Genomic DNA, 24,323 nt, shown 5'->3' with positions numbered 1-24,323 from the left:
GTGTGAACACAAGAATAAGGATTTATACCCATCAAAAATTGAAAAACAGATATTCAATGAGATGGTTAGAACTGGTATAACTTTGTAAAGAAAACAGATTGCACTGAACTGGGATAACATTATAAAGAAAAAAGATTGCACTGAATAGCAACTTATTCAAAGGGGAAAAATATTACCCATATAATTAGCATGTTAGAGTTAATGAATGGCACTGCTGATATAGAGTAGTGGCTCTCACATTTTTTGGCTGTTAAGGACACTTTATAGTATTAAAAATCACAGAAGATCCCCAGGGGCACCTGGGTGGCTCAGTAGGTTAAACATCTAACTCTTGATTTAGGCTCAGATCAGGATCTCAGGATACCCTTTGGGCTCCACATTCAGCAAGGAGTGTGCTTCTCTTGTTCTCCATCTGTCCCTCCCCACACTTATGTATATGCACACCCTCTCTCTCTAAAATAGATAAATAAGTCTTTAAAAAAATTATAGAGGATCCTTAAAGATCTTTTGTATATATGGATTATAGTTATTGATATTTACCATATTTGAAAATAAAATTGATAATTTAAAATATTAATTCATTATTTCATTAAAAGCCCACTGTGCTGACATTAGATATTATTTTAATAAAAAATAACTATATTTCCAAGCAGAATTAGTGAGGTGGTGGCACTGCTTTACAGTTATGCAAATCCTTTTAAAAATGTCTAGCTGATACAAAACAGCTGGATTCTCATTATCTGCTTCTGTATTTAATCTGTCCTATGTTATACTGCATTGGTTAAAGCAACTGAAGAAAATGTGGCCTCTCACAGATACATAGTTGGAAAAGAAAAAAGTATTTTTTTTTTATTTTTATTTTTTTAATTTTTAATTTTTTATAAACATATATTTTTATCCCCAGGGGTACAGGTCTGTGAATCACCAGGTTTACACACTTCACAGCACTCACCAAATCACATACCCTCCCCAATGTCCATAATCCCACCCCCTTCTCCCAAACCCCCTCCCCCCGGCAACCCTCAGTTTGTTTTGTGAGATTAAGAGTCACTTATGGTTTGTCTCCCTCCCAATCCCATCTTGTTTCATTTATTCTTCTACGCACTTAAGCCTCCATGTTGCATCACCACTTCCTCATATCAGGGAGATCATATGATAGTTGTCTTTCTCTGCTTGACTTATTTCGCTAAGCATGATACGCTCTAGTTCCATCCATGTTGTTGCAAATGGCAAGATTTCATTTCTTTTGATGGCTGCATAGTATTCCATTGTGTATATATACCACATCTTCTTGATCCATTCATCTGTTGATGGACATCTAGGTTCTTTCCATAGTTTGGCTATTGTGGACATTGCTGCTATAAACATTCGGGTGCATGTGTCCCTTTGGATCACTACATTTGTATCTTTAGGGTAAATACCCAATAGTGCAATTGCTGGGTCATAGGGCAGTTCTATTTTCAACATTTTGAGGAACCTCCATGCTGTTTTCCAGAGTGGCTGCACCAGCTTGCATTCCCACCAACAGTGTAGGAGGGTTCCCCTTTCTCCGCATCCTCGCCAGCATCTGTCATTTCCTGACTTGTTGATTTTAGCCATTCTGACTGGTGTGAGGTGATATCTCATTGTGGTTTTGATTTGTATTTCCCTGATGCCGAGTGATATGGAGCACTTTTTCATGTGTCTGTTGGCCATCTGGATGTCTTCTTTGCAGAAATGTCTGTTCATGTCCTCTGCCCATTTCTTGATTGGATTATTTGTTCTTTGGGTGTTGAGTTTGCTAAGTTCTTTATAGATTCTGGACACTAGTCCTTTATCTGATATGTCGTTTGCAAATATCTTCTCCCATTCTGTCAGTTGTCTTTTGATTTTGTTAACTGTTTCCTTTGCTGTGCAAAAGCTTTTGATCTTGATGAAATCCCAGTAGTTCATTTTTTCCCTTGCTTCCCTTGCCTTTTGCGTTGTTCCTAGGAAGATGTTGCTGCGGCAGAGGTCGAAGAGGTTGCTGCCCGTGTTCTCCTCAAGGATTTTGATGGATTCCTTTCGTACATTGAGGTCCTTCATCCATTTTGAGTCTATTTTTGTGTGTGGTGTAAGGAAATGGTCCAATTTCATTTTTCTGCATGTGGCTGTCCAATTTTCCCAGCACCATTTATTGAAAAGGCTGTCTTTTTTCCATTGGACATTCTTTCCTGCTTTGTCGAAGATTAGTTGACCATAGATTTGAGGGTCTATTTCTGGGCTCTCTATTCTGTTCCATTGATCTATGTGTCTGTTTTTGTGCCAGTACCATGCTGTCTTGATGATGACAGCTTTGTAATAGAGCTTGAAGTCCGGAATTGTGATGCCACCAACGTTGGCTTTCTTTTTCAATATCCCTTTGGCTATTCGAGGTCTTTTCTGGTTCCATATAAATTTTAGCATTATTTGTTCCATTTCTTTGAAAAAGATGGATGGTACTTTGATAGGAATTGCATTAAATGTGTAGATTGCTTTAGGTAGCATAGACATTTTCACAATATTTATTCTTCCAATCCAGGAGCATGGAACATTTTTCCATTTCTTTGTGTCTTCCTCAATTTCTTTCATGAGTACTTTATAGTTTTCTGAGTATAGATTCTGTGTCTCTTTGGTTAGGTTTATTCCTAGGTATCTTATGGTTTTGGATGCAATTGTAAATGGGATTGACTCCTTAATATCTCTTTCTTCTGTCTTGCTGTTGGTGTAGAGAAATGCAACTGATTTCTGTGCATTGATTTTATATCCTGACACTTTACTGAATTCCTGTATAAGTTCTAGCAGTTTTGGAGTGGAGTCTTTTGGGTTTTCCACATATAGTATCATATCATCTGCGAAGAGTGATAATTTGACTTCTTCTTCTTGCCGATTTGGATGCCTTTAATTTCCTTTTGTTGTCTGATTGCTGAGGCTAGGACCTCTAGTACTATGTTGAATAGCAGTGGTGATAATGGACATCCCTGCCGTGTTCCTGACCTTAGCGGAAAAGCTTTCAGTTTTTCTCCATTGAGAAATGATATTTGCGGTGGGTTTTTCATAGATGGCTTTGATGATATTGAGGTATGTGCCCTCTATCCCTACACTTTGAAGAGTTTTGATCAGGAAGGGATGCTGTACTTTGTCAAATGCTTTTTCAGCATCTATTGAGAGTATCATATGGTTCTTGTTCTTTCTTTTATTGATGTGTTGTATCACATTGACTGATTTGCGGATGTTGAACCAACCTTGCAGCCCTGGAATAAATCCCACTTGGTCGTGGTGAATAATCTTTTTAATGTACTGTTGAATCCTATTGGCTAGTATTTTGTTGAGTATTTTCGCATCTGTGTTCATCAAGGATATCGGTCTATAGCTCTCTTTTTTGGTGCGATCCTTGTCTGGTTTTGGGATCAAGGTGATGCTGGCCTCATAAAATGAGTTTGGAAGTTTTCCTTCCATTTCTATTTTTTGGAACAGTTTCAGGAGAATAGGAATTAGTTCTTCTTTAAATGTTTGGTAGAATTCCCCCGGGAAGCCGTCTGGCCCTGGGCTTTTGTTTGTTTGGAGATTTTTAATGACTGTTTCTATCTCCTTACTGGTTATGGGTCTGTTCAGGCTTTCTATTTCTTTCTGGTTCAGTTGCGGTAGTTTATATGTTTCTAGGAATGCATCCATTTCTCCAGATTGTCAAATTTATTGCCGTAGAGTTGCTCATAGTATGTTCTTATAATAGTTTGTATTTCTTTGGTGTTAGTTGTGATCTCTCCTCTTTCATTCATGATTTTATTTATTTGGGTCCTTTCTCTTTTCTTTTTGATAAGTCGGGCCAGGGGTTTATCAATCTTATTAATTCTTTCAAAGAACCAGCTCCTAGTTTCGTTGATTTGTTCTATTGTTTTTTTGGTTTCTATTTCATTGATTTCTGCTCTGATCTTTATGATTTCTCTTCTCCTGCTGGGCTTAGGGTTTCTTTCTTGTTCTTTCTCCAGTTCCTTTAGGTGTAGGGTTAGGTTGTGTACCTGAGACCTTTCTTGTTTCTTGAGAAAGGCTTGTACCGCTATATATTTTCCTCTCAGGACTGCCTTTGTTGTGTCCCACAGATTTTGAACCGTTGTATTTTCATTATCATTTGTTTCCATGATTTTTTTCAATTCTTCTTTAATTTCCCGGTTGACCCATTCATTCTTTAGAAGGATACTGTTTAGTCTCCATGTATTTGGGTTCTTTCCAAACTTCCTTTTGTGGTTGAGTTCTAGCTTTAGAGCATTGTGGTCTGAAAATATGCAGGGAATGATCCCAATCTTTTGATACCGGTTGAGTCCTGATTTAGGACCGAGGATGTGATCTATTCTGGAGAACGTTCCATGTGCACTAGAGAAGAATGTGTATTCTGTTGCTTTGGGATGAAATATTCTGAATATATCTGTGATGTCCATCTGGTCCAGTGTGTCATTTAAGGCCTTTATTTCCTTGCTGATCTTTTGCTTGGATGACCTGTCCATTTCAGTGAGGGGAGTGTTAAAGTCCCCTACTATCATTGTATTATTGTTGATGTGTTTCTTTGATTTTGTTATTAATTGGTTTATATAGTTGGCTGCTCCCACATTGGGGGCATAGATATTTAAAATTGTTAAATCTTCTTGTTGGACAGACCCTTTGAGTATGATATAGTGTCCTTCCTCATCTCTTATTATAGTCTTTGGCTTAAAATCTAATTGATCTGATATAAGGATTGCCACTCCTGCTTTCTTCTGATGTCCATTGGCATGGTAAATTCTTTTCCACCCCCTCACTTTAAATCTGGAGGTGTCTTCGGGCTTAAAATGTGTTTCTTGGAGGCAACATATAGATGGGTTTTGTTTTTTTATCCATTCTGATACCCTGTGTCTTTTGACAGGGGCATTTAGCCCATTCACATTCAGGGTAAACTATTGAGAGATATGAATTTAGTGCCATTGTATTGCCTGTAAGGTGACTGTTACTGTATATGGTCTCTGTTCCTTTCTGATCTACCACTTGTAGGCTCTCTCTTTGCTTAGAGGACCCCTTTCAATATTTCCTGTAGAGCTGGTTTGGTATTTGCAAATTCTTTCAGTTGTTGTTTGTCCTGGAAGCTTTTAATCTCTCCTTCTATTTTCAATGATAGCCTAGCTGGATATAGTATTCTTGGCTGCATGTTTTTTCTCGTTTAGTGCTCTGAAAATATCATGCCAGCTCTTTCTGGCCTGCCAGGTCTCTGTGGATAAGTCAGCTGCCAATCTAATATTTTTACCATTGTATGTTACAGACTTCTTTTCCCGGGCTGCTTTCAGGATTTTCTCTTTGTCATTGAGACTTGTAAAATTTTACTATTAGGTGACGGGGTGTGGTCCTATTCTTATTGATTTTGAGGGGCATTCTCTGAACCTCCTGAATTTTGATGCTCGTTCCCTTTGCCATATTGGGGAAATTCTCCCCAATAATTCTCTCCAGTATACCTTCTGCTCCCCTCTCACTTTCTTCTTCTTCTGGAATCCCAATTATTCTAATGTTGTTTCGTCTTATGGTGTCACTTATCTCTCGAATTCTCCCCTCGTGGGTCCAGTAGCTGTTTGTCCCTCTTTTGCTCAGCTTCTTTATTCTCTGTCATTTGGTCTTCTATATCACTAATTCTTTCTTCTGCCTCACTTATCCTAGCAGTTAGAGCCTCCATTTTTGATTGCACCTCATTAATAGCTTTTTTGATTTCACCTTGGTTAGATTTTAGTTCTTTTATTTCTCCAGAAAGGGCTTTTATATCTCTCGAGAGGGTTTCTCTAATATCTTCCATGCCTTTTTCGAGCCCGGCTAGAACCTTGAGAATTGTCATTCTGAACTCTAGATCTGACATATTACCGATGTCTGTATTGATTAGGTCCCTAGCCTTCGGTACTGCCTCTTGTTCTTTTTTTTGTGTTGAATTTTTACGTCTTGTCATTTTGTCCAGATAAGAGTAAATGAAGGGGCAAGTAAAATACTGAAAGGGTGGCAACAACCCCAGGAAAATATGCTTTAACCAAATTAGAGGAGATCCAAAATCGTGAGTGGGGAGAAAGGGGATAAAAAGAGGTTCAAAAAGGAAGAAAGAAAAAAAAAAAAAAAAGAAAAAGAAAAGAAAATAAAAGAAAAGAAAAGAAAAGAATTTTTTAAAAAAGAAAACACCTAAGAAAAATGTAAAAAAGAAAAAATATATATATTAGATAAACTAGTATAAAATCGTTAAAAAAGAAAAAGGTAACAGTTAAAAAAAAATTTTACCCGAAGGCGAGAAAAAAAAAAAATGAAAAAGAAAAAATTAAATTAACTGCAAGACTAAAAAAAATCACAGGAAAAAAGCCATGAGTTCCGTGCTTGGCTTTCTCCTCCTCTGGAATTCTGCTGCTCTCCTTGGTATTGAAACCGCACTCCTTGGTAGGTGAACTTGGTCTTGGCTGGATTTCTTGTTGATCTTCTGGGGGAGGGGCCTGTTGTAGTGATTCTCAAGTGTCTTTGCCCCAGGCGGAATTACACCGCCCTTACCCGGGGCCGGGGTGAGTAATCCGCTCGGGTTTGCTTTCAGGAGCTTTTGTTCCCTGAGCGCTTTCCGTAGAGTTCCAGAGGACGGGAATACAAATGGCGGCCTCCTGGTCTCCGGCCCGGAGGAGCCGAGAGCCCAGGGCCGCACTCCTCAGTGCGTGCTCAGAGAACCGCGCCCAGTTACTCCCGTCTGCCTGACCTCCGGCCGCGCTCCGAGCTCACCGAGCCTGCGACCGGTTCAAGGTAACACGGAGCTGTGAGCTTACTGTCGGCTCTGTCTCTGTAGCCGGCTTTCCCGTTCCAATACCCGCAAGCTCTGCGACACTCAGACACCCCCGATCCTTCTGTGACCCTGCGGGACCTGAGGCCACGCTGACCCCGCGTGGGCTTCGCCCCGGTTTAGCCTCTGGAGCGATGTCCCTCAGCGGAACAGACTTTTAAAAGTCCTGATTTTGTGCGCGGTTGCTCCGCCGCTTGCCGGGAGCCGGCCCCTCCCCCCCGGGGTGTATCTTCCCGTCGCTTTGGATTCACTTCTCTGCCGGTCCTACCTTTCAGAAAGTGGTTGTTTTTCTGTTTCCAGAATTGCTGTTCTTCTTCTCTTCGATCTGCCGATGGATTTTCAGGTGTTTGCAATCTTTAGATAAGGTATCTAGCTGATCTCCGGCTAGCTGAAGCAGTCTCAGCTTGCTACTTCTCCGCCATCTTGACTCCTCCCGAAAAAAGTATTTTAATAGCTCTTTCAGATAATCATGGATATATATTCTTTTATATTACAACAAAACTCAACATGCAGTAATTTCTCTCTCTCTCTTTTTTTACTGAGATTTTATTTATTTGAGAGAGAGTGTGAGCGAGTGAGAGCACAAGTGGGAGGAAGGGACAGAGGGAGAAGCAGACTCTCCTCTGAGCGGGGAGCCCGATGTGGAACTCGATACCAGGCCCCCAAGATATGACCTGGACCGAAGACAGGTGCTTAACTGACTGAGCCACCCAGGTGCCCCAACAAGTGATAATTTCTAAAGGGTCAGTGGTACTAGGAAATCTGAAATGGTATCAATGAATTCTTCATATTCCTTATTTTAAATCCATTGGTTTATTTCATATTTCCAGTGACTATTTTATCCATGTAGTGATTTTCTAAAATCATGCATAGATCATTTGGAAAATATGGATTCAATGTTTTTAGAGATTTTCAAACGTTGATATATTTTACTATATAATATTAAAAAATCATATGTGCTTATACCACCATCCACTTTACCTGAGAAGTGTGTTTTGGGAACTATCAAGCTCACAGGGACAGATAAGGTTTACAAGTTTCCCCAAGTTCTAATTTTCTACTGAAAGCTTTAATTTTATCATTGACAGCAAAAGTGGTCAATTGTCTTCCTTGGGTGACAGACTCACTTTTTGTTCATGTTTGAGAAAATCATGTCTGATAAAATGCCAGGAAGAAAAACAGCTAGTAAACCCTGCAACTCAAACACCTGCACCAGAGCTTCCCCTTGAGACAACCACAGTAATCTGGAACATGGACGTGGCTTATGCCCACTTCCCAGTTAGTCCCACAGAATATTAAGACATTTACTCAAAGTGAGAGGTTTAAGAAAATGAATAATTTTTAGTTCTTCATGGAAGACATTATTAAGTGAAACTGCCTTTGGAAAACACTTAGCACTGTGGAGTGGTAAAACAAAACACCAATCTCCCCCCACCAAAAAAACCCCCAAAAAACTATAAAACACACACACACACACACACACACACACACACACACAAACCCAAAACAAACCATAAAAAAACCCAACCCCCAAAACACACACACATGCAAAATCCAAAAAACCGCACACCAAAAACTAGTGCCTACAAATTCAGTTTGGTGCCCCTGCCTTAATTCATGCTGGCCCATTGCTTTTGCACCACTACTGGAAATGTCCTCAGTGCAAAAGGCCAAGGATATCTTAGTTTTATTATGCAAACAATCTTGACCCCCATGGAGCCTCTGGGGACCCCTAGGGTTTAGAGACCACACTGTGAGAACTGCTGATACAGAGGACAGACAGTTATAAGGATGCCTTATCTGCGTAGACCTTATCTGAGGGGAACCTGAAGGTGAAACTTTTAACAACGTCACTCAATCTATAGAGCAGTGAACATATTCAGCAAAGGGAATTACAAATACAGGAACACTAATGTGAAATAAATACTATTTAGTTAATAGAAAGAAGATTAATTGAGAAGAATACAAAAGAGTAGAGATTCTATGAAGTCTGTGATTGCAGAGCTGAATGTGGAAGGCCAACTTGAAGGCAGGGAACAGAAAGAAGGATGGTGGATGAGACCAGATATGGACACAAGCACTACCTTCACCACCCGTCTGCATGGCCAGACACCTCCGTCTTGCCCATCTCAAGAGGTAGAAGGGCATCTTAGCTAAAAAGCCAGTCTGAACAATGGGAAACCGACTTAGAGATGACCAGACTCAATTCTCTTTTTTTTCTTAAAAAATTTTTTTTGACAATCCTTCCTCTCAAAATAATTGATTTATTCATTTTATCGAATACATCTGTCAATTATTAACAAACTGACTGGCAGAATTAAAAAAAAAACCCCACCTGTCAGTTATTAACAAACTGAGTGACTGCAGCAGAATAAAAAAAAACAAACAAACAAAAACAAAACTTAACCTTAGATGAACCATTTCAAATAGTATTTCCTAGATTGTTTTCAAAGGCCACCTTCTGGACCACACAATAAAACTCCCAAATGAGGGGATGAGTGGATTCACGCTGATATTTAAAGTTTTAGATTTAACAAAACTAATGCAGCATATCTTGACAGCTATATTCAGTAGCTTAATGCTAAGCTTTTTATGCTGAATACAGAACAGAATGAATTTTCCACCAGTGTTTTGACTAGGAGGTTTTAAGATTCCTAGTCACTTAAGACAGCAGTCTGAGACTGCTTGATAAAACAAGCATTGGCTATTTCATAACTACCCATAAAAGCGTTCAATATTTAAGAGAAAAGAGAAACTCAAGGCAAAGACATTTTGAAAATATATGCTTGAACCAAAATCTGGACTCTGAGTAAACATCCTTCAGTAAACATCCAGAAAGACTTGCAGCTGTGGCATTTGCGACTTAAAATAACAAGATGAAGATCTCCAAGTAAAAGATAAATGATATCGTAAAAGTTTCTTATCAAAAGAAAATACATTTTCTGATGGGATTTATGTAGGGAAAGGCTTTATGCCAAAGCTTATTTCATACACTGTAGAAATACTGGAACCTTTCAATTTGGAGTTCAGTCTGAATATATGTGAGGGAATATTCTTTTCTGTTTTGCCATTACATTCTCTTTTTACAAACTGCAGATTAATTTTTCCTGTAAGGACACCTTTTTGGTTTAGTTTTGTCTGTAACTATGGCTACTGTAAGTTATTGACTTTATGGCAAAATATCAAATTCTAGATGAACTGACAACCAGGCAGTAATGAGATTGGAGAGCTTCCCCTTTAAAAAAAAAAATTAAAAATTTAACATTATACCAAAATATGATACAGACATATTCTAAAATACATACACATATTTTCACATGGATTAGAACTACATCTCCCAAAGGGCAAATGCTCTCTTGTATAAATTAGATTGCAGGAGAATCGAGAACCCTGGTTTGATTTACGCAGCCTAGCTAACCGCTGACGATAAACACAAGCTCTGTTATAATTCAGTATGCAACTAAGCTAGTCTTCCATGCCAGCAGAGGGGGGAAAAAATAAATAAATCATTCTTCTTTTCTGAAGTTGCCCATCTCTATCCATTTCTGTTGAATTGCCACAATTGCCCAGATAAAACATTTGAGAGTATGTCAGCTTTAATTAATGTAACATGACCTGATCATTTCTACAGTTAAGAATAAAGAAGTTTGCATACTTCAAATCCAAAGCTCAACCTGGAGATTATGCTAAGTTGCTTCATTCATAGTCCATACTCCTCTGCTCATGTCAGAAGGACAGCATTTGTCCCCTCTAGTGATAAACAAATTATACATGAAATCAATTCCACTTCACAATCATTTTCCCTATTGGGTATTATCTTTCCTTCTCTGCTCCCTCCAGTTAAGCCCACATCCTGTAACTTGCTAATGAGCTGGGGGCTTTCTGTTCCAGGTGGCACCCCCTGCCTCGAAGTCATGACATTTCCCATTTCGAATGCTGCTGGCATTTTTCGACAGCTCCTGCTAACTAGCCTTTTTGACCTGCACTAAGAGGAACTCATCTGATCGAATCCTCTAACCTGCCAATCATTCCAGCAAATGATCTTCACAGTCACTCCCAAGGCAGGAATGGAGGGGAAAAAAAAAAAAAAAAAAAGGAAATGCGAAGGAGAGAATGAGGGAGTAGGCAAGCGGCTGCCTCTGCAGCTACCTAATGAGAATACTTTAAGTCTCTGAGGCAGCTGAAACACTAAAAAACTGGTGGGAAAATTAGGACACAACTGAATGCCTGGCTCTGTAATTACTGATTTCTTTCCATCCTGAGATCATTTTGAGAGCAACACCTCTGAGATGTGCCAGTTTCTAGAGAACACAAGAACACCCTACCTTTCGCAGAGAAAATAGATTTATTTCTCCTGCCACTATCAATATGCAATTCTCATAATCCCACTCTGCCAAACAGCATCCTTTGCAGAATTCATTATGTGCTATAAGCTTGTTAGGTGTGCATTTATTTGTAAACTAAGGATGAATATTATGTTTGCCACAATGAAGAAAGGACCTCCTTTTTTTTTCCCCCATATTTTAAACACTGCCATTTAGGGGTGTTGATTTTTACCCATTTACATAAAAACAAACAGGTATGGTGGAGGCTGGCTTTGTGCTCCGGAGGATTTAACACTGACAACAGAGGATAATCTGGGCATTCCTAATTAATGGAGATAAAATAATTTTTTCCTTCCAGATTTTTTTCTTGCTGTGAACAGTTCACTTAGTGGGTTCCCAGCCCACAGAATAACCCAATTACTTTAGAAAGAGAGATCCAGTACACGGATCACCACTCTAGGTATCTCAGTATGAATGGGATTTGTTGACCAAGGAATGATACAATATAATTATGCGTTATCATTACACCACTGTATGTAATAAGGTAAAATAAATACTGTACATGACTTAATTGCACATGATAATCACACATCTTTCCCCATTTATAGTAATTAGGCCAATAGCCCCATTTACAGTAATTATTATATGTAATTGAGGGCATTTTACTAATTGCATTGAAAATGATAATCTGGAGCAATTAAAAATCCAAGGGCACTATATATAATGCAAACTACATTAAGAGAATAGGGATAGTTTAAAGGAAAAAAAAAATTCACCCGATATGGAAGTTAACGGTGCAGTACTTGATTCCATGGTTGGCATACGTGGTGAAATCTATTCTGAGATAAATTTCCATCAATTTCTGCAGCGTTGGTATTATTTTTGTCTTAGACTTTGTACATTGTTTCCTTGGGTGGAAAAATAATCCTTTGACTAATCTGTGATGTTATCCTAACAACTCTAGGACTGTTGAAAAATTATTCTACTTGGCTGTGAGTGTATAGTGTGTGTGTGTACATGTGTGCGCGCGCACGCATTGGTAAAGGAAACAGCTACCCTAAATTCCAAAAGAGACGTAGTAAATTATTCATTTGCACAAGCAATTTGATGTTCTTAAAAGCTTTATTCATAGAAGCATCTCAGAGTATTGCAAACATTTTGTTAAATATACTTGTAATAATTTAGCTAAAATCTTTTAACTGTGTTAGACTTGAAATACATTCGGGTTGCAGTTTTCATTACATTTGCTATCTCTGGAATTTTAATGTGCCTCAGGACCTGAATCCCTGGCTTTTGTCCCAGGGTCCCAGGGTCTATCCCTCCCTGATCCCACTCCCTGTTTCTGCCCAGACAAAGCTTCCATGTGAGGAATATCTCAGGAGGAGTGATGAGCATCTGTGGGACAATGGGAACAGTTTCAAGCTTCTTTTCGCCTTCCCTTCTCGACACTGTCATTTAGACATTGTCCTCCATGCATTCAAATGTCATCCCAGGCCATCAGCCCACTTCAACTCAAACAGCCTCCTTTTATGCTCAGACACTTCTTAGAGCATCCGCAGACCACAAAGACTGTCTAGTGGGACTCAGCTGCTATCCTGGTATTAATAATACAATACAGTGCACTTAGGGCATAGACGATTCCCTCTGTATCCCAAATTCATAAGAATCAACATTAAATGAAAGGGAAAAATAGAGCACCTGAACTGATTATAACTACTTGTTATATGTGACTGCTAACTTCATAATAGTTTGGCCAAGCATTCTAATAGATATCTTGCTTACTAGCCATATCACATCTTGTGCCCATCACCTATAAGAAAGCTTCATTCATATTATGCTGCTGGCTAAATAGTCCCTAAGAAATTAATTTGGGTTTGAAAAAGACAGAAGATGCCAGTTGCAGTGCCTTCCCCCCACCCTCACTCCACAATTTGAAAGCTCATCTGACCTGGAAAATCGAATCACAAAGATACAGCTAATTTTTGAGCATCCATGGACTGATGAACCAATTTGTGGAGCATCACACCAGTTTCTTCCCTTTTAGCCATTTTGCTTTTAAAAACCCTCAGAGAAAGTAAAACGAAAAGCAAGGGCAAAAAGCAATTTTTTTTTTTAATTTAAAAATATCACTCTGAATTCTGGTTTTAAGAAAAGCACACTGAAATACTTAAAGGTAATGGGGCATCATGTAAGTAAAAATAATGGTTTAGAAAAACAACGTGTATATACACGTGTGTGTGTGTGTGTGTGTGTGTGTGTATGAGAGATAGCAGGAGAGGGAAGGACGGAGAGACAATGAATATGATAAAGCAAATGTAGTAGAATGCAAACACTGGAAAGTAGATGAAGGGTAACAGGACTTCTCTGTACTCTTCTTGCAACTATTCTACAAGTCTGAAATTATGTCAATCCAAAAAAAATACTTAAAAATATGTACCTGGGAAGCATGATGTATTTAACTTTATTTTCATTCTACTTTGTGACAGTCCCAGGACATAATTAAGCAGATTGAGACAGTAATGGCCTTCAAGTCCTTTGCTAATCCATTCATAGGGTTGGTGGTGGTGATGTAGGGTACAGATCAGAGGGGATACAAGGAGAGGCAAGGGTGGAGGGACAAGATGGGAGGGAGAGAAGAGAAGGGACAAGCACCCTTAGTCTACTAATTTACATCTGAGTTTAGAGGCGATAATAGACTCTCCAGAGTGTAGGGAAGCTAAGGAAAGGGGGGGTGTAGATGGGGTGGGAAAAGCAAACCGCCAACATTCCAGCCTCTTCTCAATCTGGTGTTCATAACATGCATTATGCATTTGTGGTTCACAGCATCCTCAATTTCCCCAAATGAGATGTATTTTTTTCGTCTGCAGCAATGTAAGAGTAATGACAAAAACCAGGGATTCTTCCAGTTAAAACCTGTGGGGAACACTAAGGTTTGTTTCCTCCTCTGCCTGCTTCTTCCACAACTATTGTCAACTGCATGAGACAACAGAGATAATAAAACTGTAGTCATTTGACAGGGAAAATAATCCGTAGGATCACGCAGAAAATAAGTTATTGCAGGAAAAACCCAGAAAAACTCCCTGATGCTAAAGGGAAGCTACAACTAATACCTGAATTTCTTACACTGTGTTAAGTGTTAATAAGTACTATCGCCTTTTGTGTCTGTAGTTGAGAAAATGCAACATGGCTTAAAAAGACCTTTCGTCAAAAATATCACACAACGAGAATGCTGCTATGCCATTAAAATTGGAATTTCCTTCTGTACTTGTTTGATTTTTTCCCTTGGTAATGTACAGGCCAGGCAAGGTGCCTTCTGGCTATACTCCTTGCTTTGTAGAAGCTTCAGAGACCGCTAAACCCAGAGCTCTCTCCTGAGGGGTTCCTTGAGAAAAGACTGGCCCTGTTCACAGCTCAGCAGAAGGGATCAGGGCTCTGTGCTGGGCCCAGGGCAATCTAGTCAGTCAGCAGCTTATGGAGTGATTGGATTGACACAACAACCTAGCTCAAAGCTTTGTTTTCTGCTTCATGAGGATGCCTACACCAATCAGAGCTGCTCCTGAGGAGGGCTGGAATCTGAGGAAAAGAGCTCACTGACAGACTATCCTGGACACAGAGGGATGAAGGGAAATGACAATAAGCAGGATTCATGAATAAGCAGAAACGGGCGGGCGGAAGCCATGAGATGAAGAAAAGAGGAAAATGTTAGCCAAGGCACAGCTGGAAAAAGCAAGCTGCCATAACGTCACAGCACAGAGGACAGCAAGGGCTGGTGGCTACCACAGGAGCAGTTACCAGAGCTCAGATGGTGGTTCAGGAGGTAGACAAAGTAAGGCTCCCGTTGGATTCTGATGGACGCCCAGTCTTTGTGAGGCCTGTCTGTGCAGCTGTGTAGGCTGTCAGCCTTGTTCTGCCCAATTTCCCAAAGCAACCTCAACAAAGACCACTGTTAACTGAAGAAACCTGACCGTGTCTCCTTTCTCTGTAAGATCCCAACACCAACTCCCTCGTGGTCTCTCCTGTTCCTGCAGCACAGCCCTTCCTGTCATTCCCAATGCTGTCTCTGCCCCTCTCACTCTGCCACCTGTCTTCTCACTTGAAGGCGCCCCTTCCCTACACATTTCAAGCTTCTCTTAGACGGCTATCGTCTAGAACCGAAACATAGTTTTACTGGTTGAATGCCGTTTAATTTTCCCGAATCCTTTGTTACAAGGCAGGCAGGGTAAATGGGCTTCATCAGTGCTGTCCAGAAGAGTGTTCTGTGACACTGGAGAGGTTCTGTATCTGCCCGGTCCCCAGTAAGTGGCCACAAGTCATGTGGAGCTAAAGAGCACTTGAGATGGGGTTCTGCTACTGAGGAAACAAAATTCTGATTTAATTTTAATTGTTAAAAATTAAATGGAAAGAGCACACGTGGCTAGGGGATTTCCATGTTGGATAGTATAACCACGGTATTCTTCCTTAAAAGAATAAGGAAAGGAAGGAAAGGGATGGATTTTCCTATTCTGTCTTTAGTTGATTATTTTATTTCATAATAAATAAATGAAATAAGTTCATTGTTTAGTTCTCAAATATTTACTGAAGATTTCATAATATATGGTTCAAGGGCTACCTGCATTAACATCCTCTGGGGTCCTCTTCAAAGTGGATTCATGGACCCCAGGAACTTGTGATTTTAAAAACTCCCCAGGGCATTAGAACACCTGAACTAATGTTCAGATAATAATGCCAGAGGGTCTTTCTTACCCCTGTATTCAGCAAGAGGAGTAGACAGAGTGACCAGGCAGTTCCTATCTCAATTTAGAATGACTGGAAAATTAAGTTTAGCACAGGTGTGTGTTTGGGATTCCTGGATGCAAATGTGAGTGATACAAATGGATGTGGTATTTAATGGCTCTGGTCTTTTCTTTGGGAAAAATTTCAATGCACATTTTAAGGCTCTCTCAGACTTTAGGATGGTCTTAGCCTAAAAAGAGTGGGGACAATATCTCTGAAAGCATTAGTCTACTAACATCTTTAGAGGATAACAAACAAAGGAAGCACAGTATTTTGACCATCTAATAGCACCTAACCCATTAAAAAAAAATTTTTTTTAAAGATCCTATTTATTTGACAGAGATGACAAGTAGGCGGGGGAGGGGGGGAAGCAGGCTCCCTACTGAGCAGAGAGCCCGATGTGGGGCTCGATCCCAGGACTCTGGGATCATGACTTAAGCCGAAGGCAGAGGCTTTAACCCACTGAGCCACCCAGGCACCCCACATACCCCATTTTTTAACTTAGGTGCAGGGAGTTTTCTTTTCTTTTAATTTGGTTATAAGATTCTGAAACCAAAGTTGCTTTCTGCTGCAAAGAAAAATGCTTCTCATTAGCTTTTTTCCACTAAGGCCACTTTATGCAAATCCAGTATTATTAACTAAATAATTGAAGTGACCTTAATATGCAAGTTTAGAAACAATTTGGCACTGAGGTATAGGTGGAAAGTCAGGACTTAGAACCGTTCTCCATCATCTCAAAAAGAGAAGTGAAGCAATGCACTTTTCACCCTGACTTGCGAGATTCCCCAAAGACATGTGGCTGAAATGCTAGATTACAGTTTTAGCTTTGTTGGGCCCTGAACCTCTTCCCACCCCTCTTCTTTCCCAATCCCTTTGGGCTTTACAGAGAGCCCAGAATTGGTACATTTGAGAAAAACTAAACATGCCACAGCCTGCTCAAAACAGTTAATTAATTCATCAATGACAAAACCAAAATCTAGGGAATTATATGTTTTTCTGTACAAATGCTCTTATTTATGTAGACTTTTTGCTCTGTCATATCTACAATACAGACATTAATATTCCGCTATTGGTCAGAGTAAGTTCCACACCCAGATGTAGCAGGTCCACATACAGGTTATATTATTTGATCTCTAAGATGGCCTCATTTGAGTAAAATTAAAAACTCGCAAGGTGAGAAATTAAAAGAGTTTTTTTTTCTGCTGGCTGACAGAAAACTCTTAGAATCCAGCTGTTACCTCAATATAATGTTGACTCGAGCTGAGGTATTTGGATTTGGAAGAAAGCAACATAAACAATAACATTAGAGCCTCAAAAGTTGATGTAAAAAGGAGAAAACGCAAAGAGAACATATATGTATTATTATCAAATAATTCTAGAGGAATTAGCCTGCATAACCTTAAATCTAGCTCAAAATATATACTGCAAAGAAAATACATTTTCCTAAAAGCCTTCAAAAGCAGGATGACTGGTTTTGATTAGCAATTCCTGAGACCTTACGGGCAGTGTTTCTATCCAGTCAGCTTGACTTGATTTTGCAAGGAGAAGCTGACATGAAGCACCTACGAGCAGCTTTGACTGGCTAGGTAGGCTCAGGAAACACAAATGAAATCCACCTTTGGTTTTGTTTTACTAAATTGGCTGTGGGATTTCTAAAGCCAGGCACCCTCATTATGGTAACGCAGCCTAAATACTTTTAAAAACCATATGCTACAAACCTCATGAATTAAAACTATTCTCAGACCCAGGAGGTAACTCAGCCCACTCTTTGTGTGACCAACTGAAATTCAGAATGGGAATACAAACACTATGGAGGGAATGAACTTGTGCTATGTAACATTTGTATTCAATGGGGAGAAATAACCTGAAGAAGGCAGACTTTCAAGCACGGAGCAGCAAGTCTATCAGTAACATTTTCTGACTGGCATTTATACATCACATTTTACCTGGGGATCTTTCATTTCCATCATTCAAAAGTCACCACCATATTCCCGAGAGGCACACTGATGTAGGCAACAGCGAAGTCCCCCATACAGCTCAAGGTTGTGGCACATCACCCCAAGACAAGGGGGACAGTTTCATTTGTTCTTTTTGCCATGCTGGCAATTCAGCCCTATTCACATATTTTCTATTAAGAAGAAGAAGGAAGAGGGGCTCTTGTAATGCTGTGTATATCCTTCGATTGACTGGAACATTTAATTACTGAATATCCACACGAGCAAGGCATATTTGGACTAGCAAATAAAAAGCCTTCCCCACAAAAAAAGTGTGTTCTCTATTTGTTTCAGAGTTATGTTACATTAAACAGAAAGATATATATAGGCATAAAATTCCAAAAAAACACCAAAAAAAAAAAAAAAAGAAAGAAAAGAAAAGAAAATCCAGACATTTCCATCTGGCAATAAAGACACAGCCCTTTCAGAAGTGGCTGTCTTCTGCTTGTTTCTGTGAAGCATGTGTGACTAGAACAGGCTAGAGATGGCCTTGTTTAGAGGATGCTTCCTACCTGCAAAAGAGCAGGGGTCAAGGAATCGAACAGGGAAAAAAAGAAAAACTTCATCATCATGATAAGGTCTGTACTAAGGGCCAGGGAGGAATCAGATGTGGGCTAAGTAGCCCACACGGCAGCGGAGCTAAACGAGGGAGCTGTGTTCTTTCCAAGGGAAGCAGCCACAATTCAGTTATACACACAAAATTCTGGCAGGACTGTGAGCCCAGTAGTGCCAGAGTTGCTGATTTAAAAAAAAAAAAAGAAAGAAAAAAAGGCCAAGAATCCAGACTTTGTGTAAAATCTCTCCATTTAAAAATGAGAGCCACAAATCTGGAAAATTGTGTGGACCCAATAAAGCAGATCTGTGACTTAGATACAGCCCAAGGCTCAACCTTTTTCTAACCTCAACGAAGAATGTATGAGCAGTTAAAATGATTTGCTTATAGCTGAAATGGTTTGTTTATGATTGCATAAATAAAATACAGTGTTGGCTAGGATCCAGTAGGTGCCCAAAAACATGACTAACTGTACTGTCCTCAGTAGAATCTGTGCTGAATGCCATAATGAACACAAGAGATTCATAGGATATGTAGGGGGAAAAAGAAGAATCTGAAATAGTCCATTTAAAAGATCTATTCAATGTCTATTCATTATTACTTTCCAGGCAAAGTAGGTCACCTTACCTGTGCTTTCTTGAGAATGCTGTGCTCATCAGTGCTTGCTATTTGATAGACTTTTGCCATAACTATTGTTTTTCCCGAAGGCCCGCATGCTTTCTCCAGCTTCTGGCTGTAATCTTACATTTGGGACAGTAAAAATAGAAGACACTGTGGACAGAATAAAGAGTTTCCATTTATATATTTATAGATTCTTTATAATCTTTCCTTGTAAAACACAGAAACTGAGATGCAATTCCAGATGTCCAGCCCATAAAACATCATGGTATATGTTGGTCTCTGAAATGTCAAGTGGTGATAGCCACAGACACATCAACAAAGATTTATACGCACATATGACAGCATGCTCTGCCTTCCCGTCAGAACCACAGGGCAGCTGATACACGTGCTCAGAGTTCTCTGATCTAGAACAATGAACTTGGGTTGGAAACAACCTATCCTGCACTTCCTTCATGCCATTCTTTCATTTGTTCCCTGGAGAAATATTTATGGAGCCCCACACTCTTCTAGGTATTTTGGAATCCTGCAGTGTATAAACCAGAATGAAAAAAAAAAATCCTTGTTCTTGTTGGTTCCATTCGGGGGAAGACAGATGATAAACAAACAAGTATATGAATTAGCATTAAGTGTTATGAAGAAAAATCAAGCAGGGACGAGAAACTGGAAATGCCGGGGTGGAGGAAGGTCAGTGAAGGCTTTCTCTTCTCTCTCTCTCTCTTTTTTTTTTCCTGTCTCTCTCTCTCTCTTTTTAAAGATTTTATTTATTTGACAGAGAGAGAGAGAGGGAGAGAGAGAGAGAGAGAAAGCACAAGCAGGCAGAGGGAGAAAGAGAAGCAGGCTCCTTGCCGAGCAAGGAGCCTGATGCAGGACTCAATCCCAGGACCCTGGGATCATGACCTGAGCTGAAGGCAGCTGCTTAACCCACTGAGCCATCCAGGCATCCCTCTTTCTTTTTTTCTTTCTTTCTTTTCTTTCTTTCCTTCCTTTCTTTCTCTTTCTCTCTCTCTCTCTTTCTTTATTTCTTAAGTAGGCTCCAACACCTACCATGGAGTCCAATGCAAGGCTTGAACTCACAACACTGAGATTAAGACCTGAGCTGAAATCAAGACTTGGACGCTAAACCAATTGAGCTGCCTTGCTACTCCTAGGGCTTTCTTGATAAGGTATATTTGAGCAGAGACCAAGGAGGTGAGAATGCAAGCCAGGCACAAATCTAGAGGAAAAGCAAGCACAAATGACAGGAATAGGAAAGAGCAAAGGCTGACACCAAGGAGCAAGACAAGAAGCAGGCAATACAAAGTCTATTGTACAATGCAGGTGAAAGAGAACAGGAAGTGACGTGGGGCAGGGTGATAGCAGTGAAGAAGTGAGGACTGGTGTGCCCTTGCTCTATCTGGAAGGGAGAGCCAACAGGATCTGTGGGAGAACTGAGGTTGAGTGTGATACAAGAAGAAGCGCCGAGGACAGCTTCCATCAGGGGGAAGGACCATGTTGCTATTTATTGACAAGGGGGAGACGAGAGAAGGAACAAGTGTGGAGGGAAAGATCAGTTCAGTTTTGGTGACATTAAGTTCGAGATGCCTACCAGAGGGCCAAATGGAGATGCTGAAGAGTTGGTGGAAATGCAAGTCTGGAGTCAGGGAAGGTGGGACTGGAGACAGAAATTTGGAAAATGTCAATGTATAGATGATACTGAAAATCGTGAGAGTGAATGAGATCACGGAGGCTCTGAGAGTGTATGCAGATAGAAAGACCTGGGGATGATGTGTTGGAGCACTCTAAAAGTGAGAGGACTGGCCGATGAGGAGAATGCCACAAAGAAGTCTGCAGAGAAGAGTTTAGGGAAGCAAAAGGAAAACCCTGGGAGGATCCCGTCCTGGAATCCAAGCGAAGGAAATGTTATCAGGAAGCAATAGTACATAGTTGGATCTAGATGAAGGCTAAGGAAAGATCAATGGACAGAGACTTCAAGAACAGTCTGGAGCCTTGCACACGAAAGAAAGCCTTGTTCAAAAGGACTCACGAGAGAATGGATGTCTAGGAACTGGAAGGAGTACATTTGTGTGAACCCGGTTGTGTTTGTCTTATTTTGAAGAAGACGGTATGAGGCTGCATTAATGGCTATAATGATGTTTTAGGATAATATACAGGACATATATAGGAATGAGCAGGAAAACTCACAAACATCATAGCTGGAAAGGTCCTGAGGGATCACCATGTCTCTAAATGAGAAACCAGGAGCCCAAGGAGACCAGGGCATTTGCCCAAAGTCACCTGGCCAGCTCCACTGAATCTAGAAGCCAGGTGGTCTGACTCCCAGTTCGGGGCTCTTCACACTGCACCAATTTGCTGGCCTTCTTTTAACGCAGATCTGAGTTTTGTGAATTAGCAAATGAATGTAATAAAATCAAGGACTCTGCGCTATGAAGTGTATTTTGTTCATTTACTTTGACAAGGGTAGTTCAGCTTCAATAATTTATGTAACTTGATAGTATACACAGGAGAATGCCCTGTGGTGTATTTGGGAAAAGTAATGAATTTCTTCTAAATCAGCCCTCCATTTATTTCCCGGCAATTAAATTTCTGCAAAGAAGTGGGCCAAGGCTGTTGGGGTTTCAGGATAGAGGGAGAATGACAGGGTGCCACCAGAATCAGCCAGCTTTAACTACCAGATCCCCAGGTATGACTATTCTTGCTTGATGAATGTATAATTCCCCCTTTGGTGGCCCACTAACACATCACTCCTAAATGTTGGTATTATGTAAACTACTGAGATTTTAAGGGATGGTATAGTAAAGATATTTTATTGTTAAATGTTCTTTCAAAGCAAAGCAGAGTCTGACATAAGCATACAACTTCATTTTTATACAAATCCACAGAACCACCATAATGCTTTGTTTAACCAGGATTCTAACAACACTCAATACCCTTCTCACAGAGCTGGATACATTAAAGTAGGCGAAGAAGGCTCAAGCTCACTTTTAATTTATTTTTGTTCCAATTTTCTCCTTTTAACCCAGTTTTGCTTTCTGCTTGCATCCTTTTGTGGACATTCTTTTTTAAAAATGCTATGAGCTATCTTTAAGAATGTAAGCACTATGGACTGAATGGCCTTCCTCCCAAATTCATATGTTAAAACCTTAATTCTCAACCTGATGGTATTTGGATATGGAGACTGTGGGTAGTAGTTAGGTTAGAGGAGGCTGTGAGGGTAGGGCCCACATGATGTGATGTTAGGCCTTTTCTAAGACGAGAAGAGAGAGGGAGAGACTTCTCTGCCATTTGAGGACACAGTTAGGTGGCTTTCTGCAAGTCAGGCAGAGGCTTCACCAGAACAAAATGTGCCAGCATGTCCATCTTGGACATCCTAGCTTCCGGAACTAAGAGAAATAAATGCTAGTTGTTTAAGCCACCACAAGCTAAGGTATATTTTGTTATAGCAGCCTGAGCAGGCGAATACAGTGACGTTCCCACATTTGATGAATCTAAACCAGTCTTTGGTTGCTTAAGACAATCCATTTTATTCATTCATTCATTCACTTAATTCATTCATTCATTCATTCATTTTTAAGACAATCCATTTATTGGCTCTGCAACACTTCTTCCCAGATGGACCTCCTTCCTTGTTAAAGGAAGCACGTGAGGATATCAACCTTGCTGCTGCCATCTGCCAGGTGGTAAACTTTATCAGACTCCATACTAATGGGAAATTTAATTTGAATAATTTTTAAATATAGTTTGCAGAATTATCCTAGATAACAGAATCCCTGGCGGAAGTCCTTTCACCTACAAGAGCTAGTTCCCAAAGTTTCCGAAGTCTAGGAATTTTGTTTTGTAAACATGTTTACAAGGACTACCACGTTGTTCTAAATGGAATTGACTATAGTATTTAATACTGGGATTCTCCTTTCTTGGGACTGGATTTATGCTTCATAATGATTATCTGCTAGGCACAGAAATAGCATTTCTGTAACTCAAAATTGTTACCGGAGGCATTTAGCAGAATCTTGCTTTAAAAATATAATGATTTTTCATCTTTATTCTCCCCCCTTCAAAAGGTTTCGCTGCTCCTGATGTTTAACGTTAATGCAAAGACGTGTTTCTGCCAATGAATATCGCCTTATGGTTATGCTTCTGCAAATAGCCTGCTGTGAGCTGATAAAGGGATTAATGCAGCCAAAATTCTTAATCTGTGAAATTACAAATTAAATTCTCATATTAAAAATACCACCCTGAGGTATTTTTTGTGGTTTTAATTCCCCTCTGGTGTTCTGCATACATTGTGCTTGTTAATGACGGGGACAAGGCTGTCTCTGGTGGCAGCCTGCTGCCGAGTGATAATGTGTAGGCATTTACTTACTGATAGAAACTGGATTTAACCACTGGCTGATAAACTAAGTGGCAAGTGGGTAATAAGTCCATATTAACAGAAAAGTACTACGACAGAATTCAGAATTCGTAGACCATCAAAATCCTGGCTTAAACTCAATCATCGAGTCAGATGGGATTGAGATGTCACCAAGGAGGAGTGATATCAAGTTACAAGTCATACTAAATGGGAAAACAAACCATATGTTTGAATTTGATGAGCCATAAACTAATGAGCCCATTTGTATCTTTTTTTGCCAGAACAGAAAGATGTGTCACTAATTCATGATTTTTCCACAGAAATTTCATTATTGATTTTTTAAAAAATGGGAAGAATTGTCATAATGGTCAATGAGTCGACTTTTAGAAAGAAAGTAGGGCAGAATATAGAATCAATATTGGTTGGGAATATATAAAATGTTAAAGAAGATTTACTAAGCATAAGGGGGAAGAGTGAGTAGTGGATTAATATAGCTATACACAGTTAAGGATAAAAAGAAATTCAAATTAAATGTGGGATATCAAGAAAGACTTAGGGTAGAAATATGCAAGAGGAGTTGTTATTTGAGACTTAGCTTCAAAATAAAGGGTTTCTGTTGTCAAGGAGAATCTAATGCTACAATGGGGAAAAAGCTTAAAGTCCAAGAGATTAAAGAAATAACTTTCTGTATGTCTATGGTGTGTACCCAAGAATTAATAAACATATTATAAGTATCTATGCAGGCGGTGTATTAATTTTTAAGGTAGTCAGAAAAGAATATGAGAAGGAATATTTCGAATTGGCATTTGGAAAGAACATATCACCACTGAACAAAAATGTTCTTACTGCAACAGTGTCCTGCAAAATTTTGTAAGAATTCTGTTTCACACTTTGGAAG

The 24,323-nt window shown here is 39.7% G+C and overlaps 1 protein-coding gene across 3 annotated transcripts in view; it reads right to left on the bottom strand.

Moving 5' to 3' along the window:
- CDK14 (cyclin dependent kinase 14) overlaps window positions 1-24,323 on the bottom strand; it is a 599,713-nt gene that overhangs the window by 78,122 nt on the left and 497,268 nt on the right. For 2 of the 3 annotated variants that reach the window (XM_045062689.1, XM_045062691.1), the window contains one exon: window positions 19,084-19,227. In XM_045062689.1, the coding sequence (XP_044918624.1) occupies window positions 19,112-19,227 (116 nt within the window). In that variant the 3' untranslated portion in view covers window positions 19,084-19,111. Of the gene's footprint in view, window positions 1-16,357; window positions 18,038-19,083; window positions 19,228-24,323 lie in introns of those variants that run through there. The other variant, XM_045062690.1, reaches the window with a different exon arrangement.

This window comes from Mustela putorius, unplaced genomic scaffold (genome assembly GCF_011764305.1).
Source record: "Mustela putorius furo isolate JIRA1106 unplaced genomic scaffold, ASM1176430v1.1 tig00003845_pilon_pilon_pilon, whole genome shotgun sequence".
Taxonomy (NCBI): Eukaryota; Metazoa; Chordata; class Mammalia; order Carnivora; family Mustelidae; genus Mustela; species Mustela putorius.
This window is presented reverse-complemented; position numbering and strand designations above follow the sequence as displayed.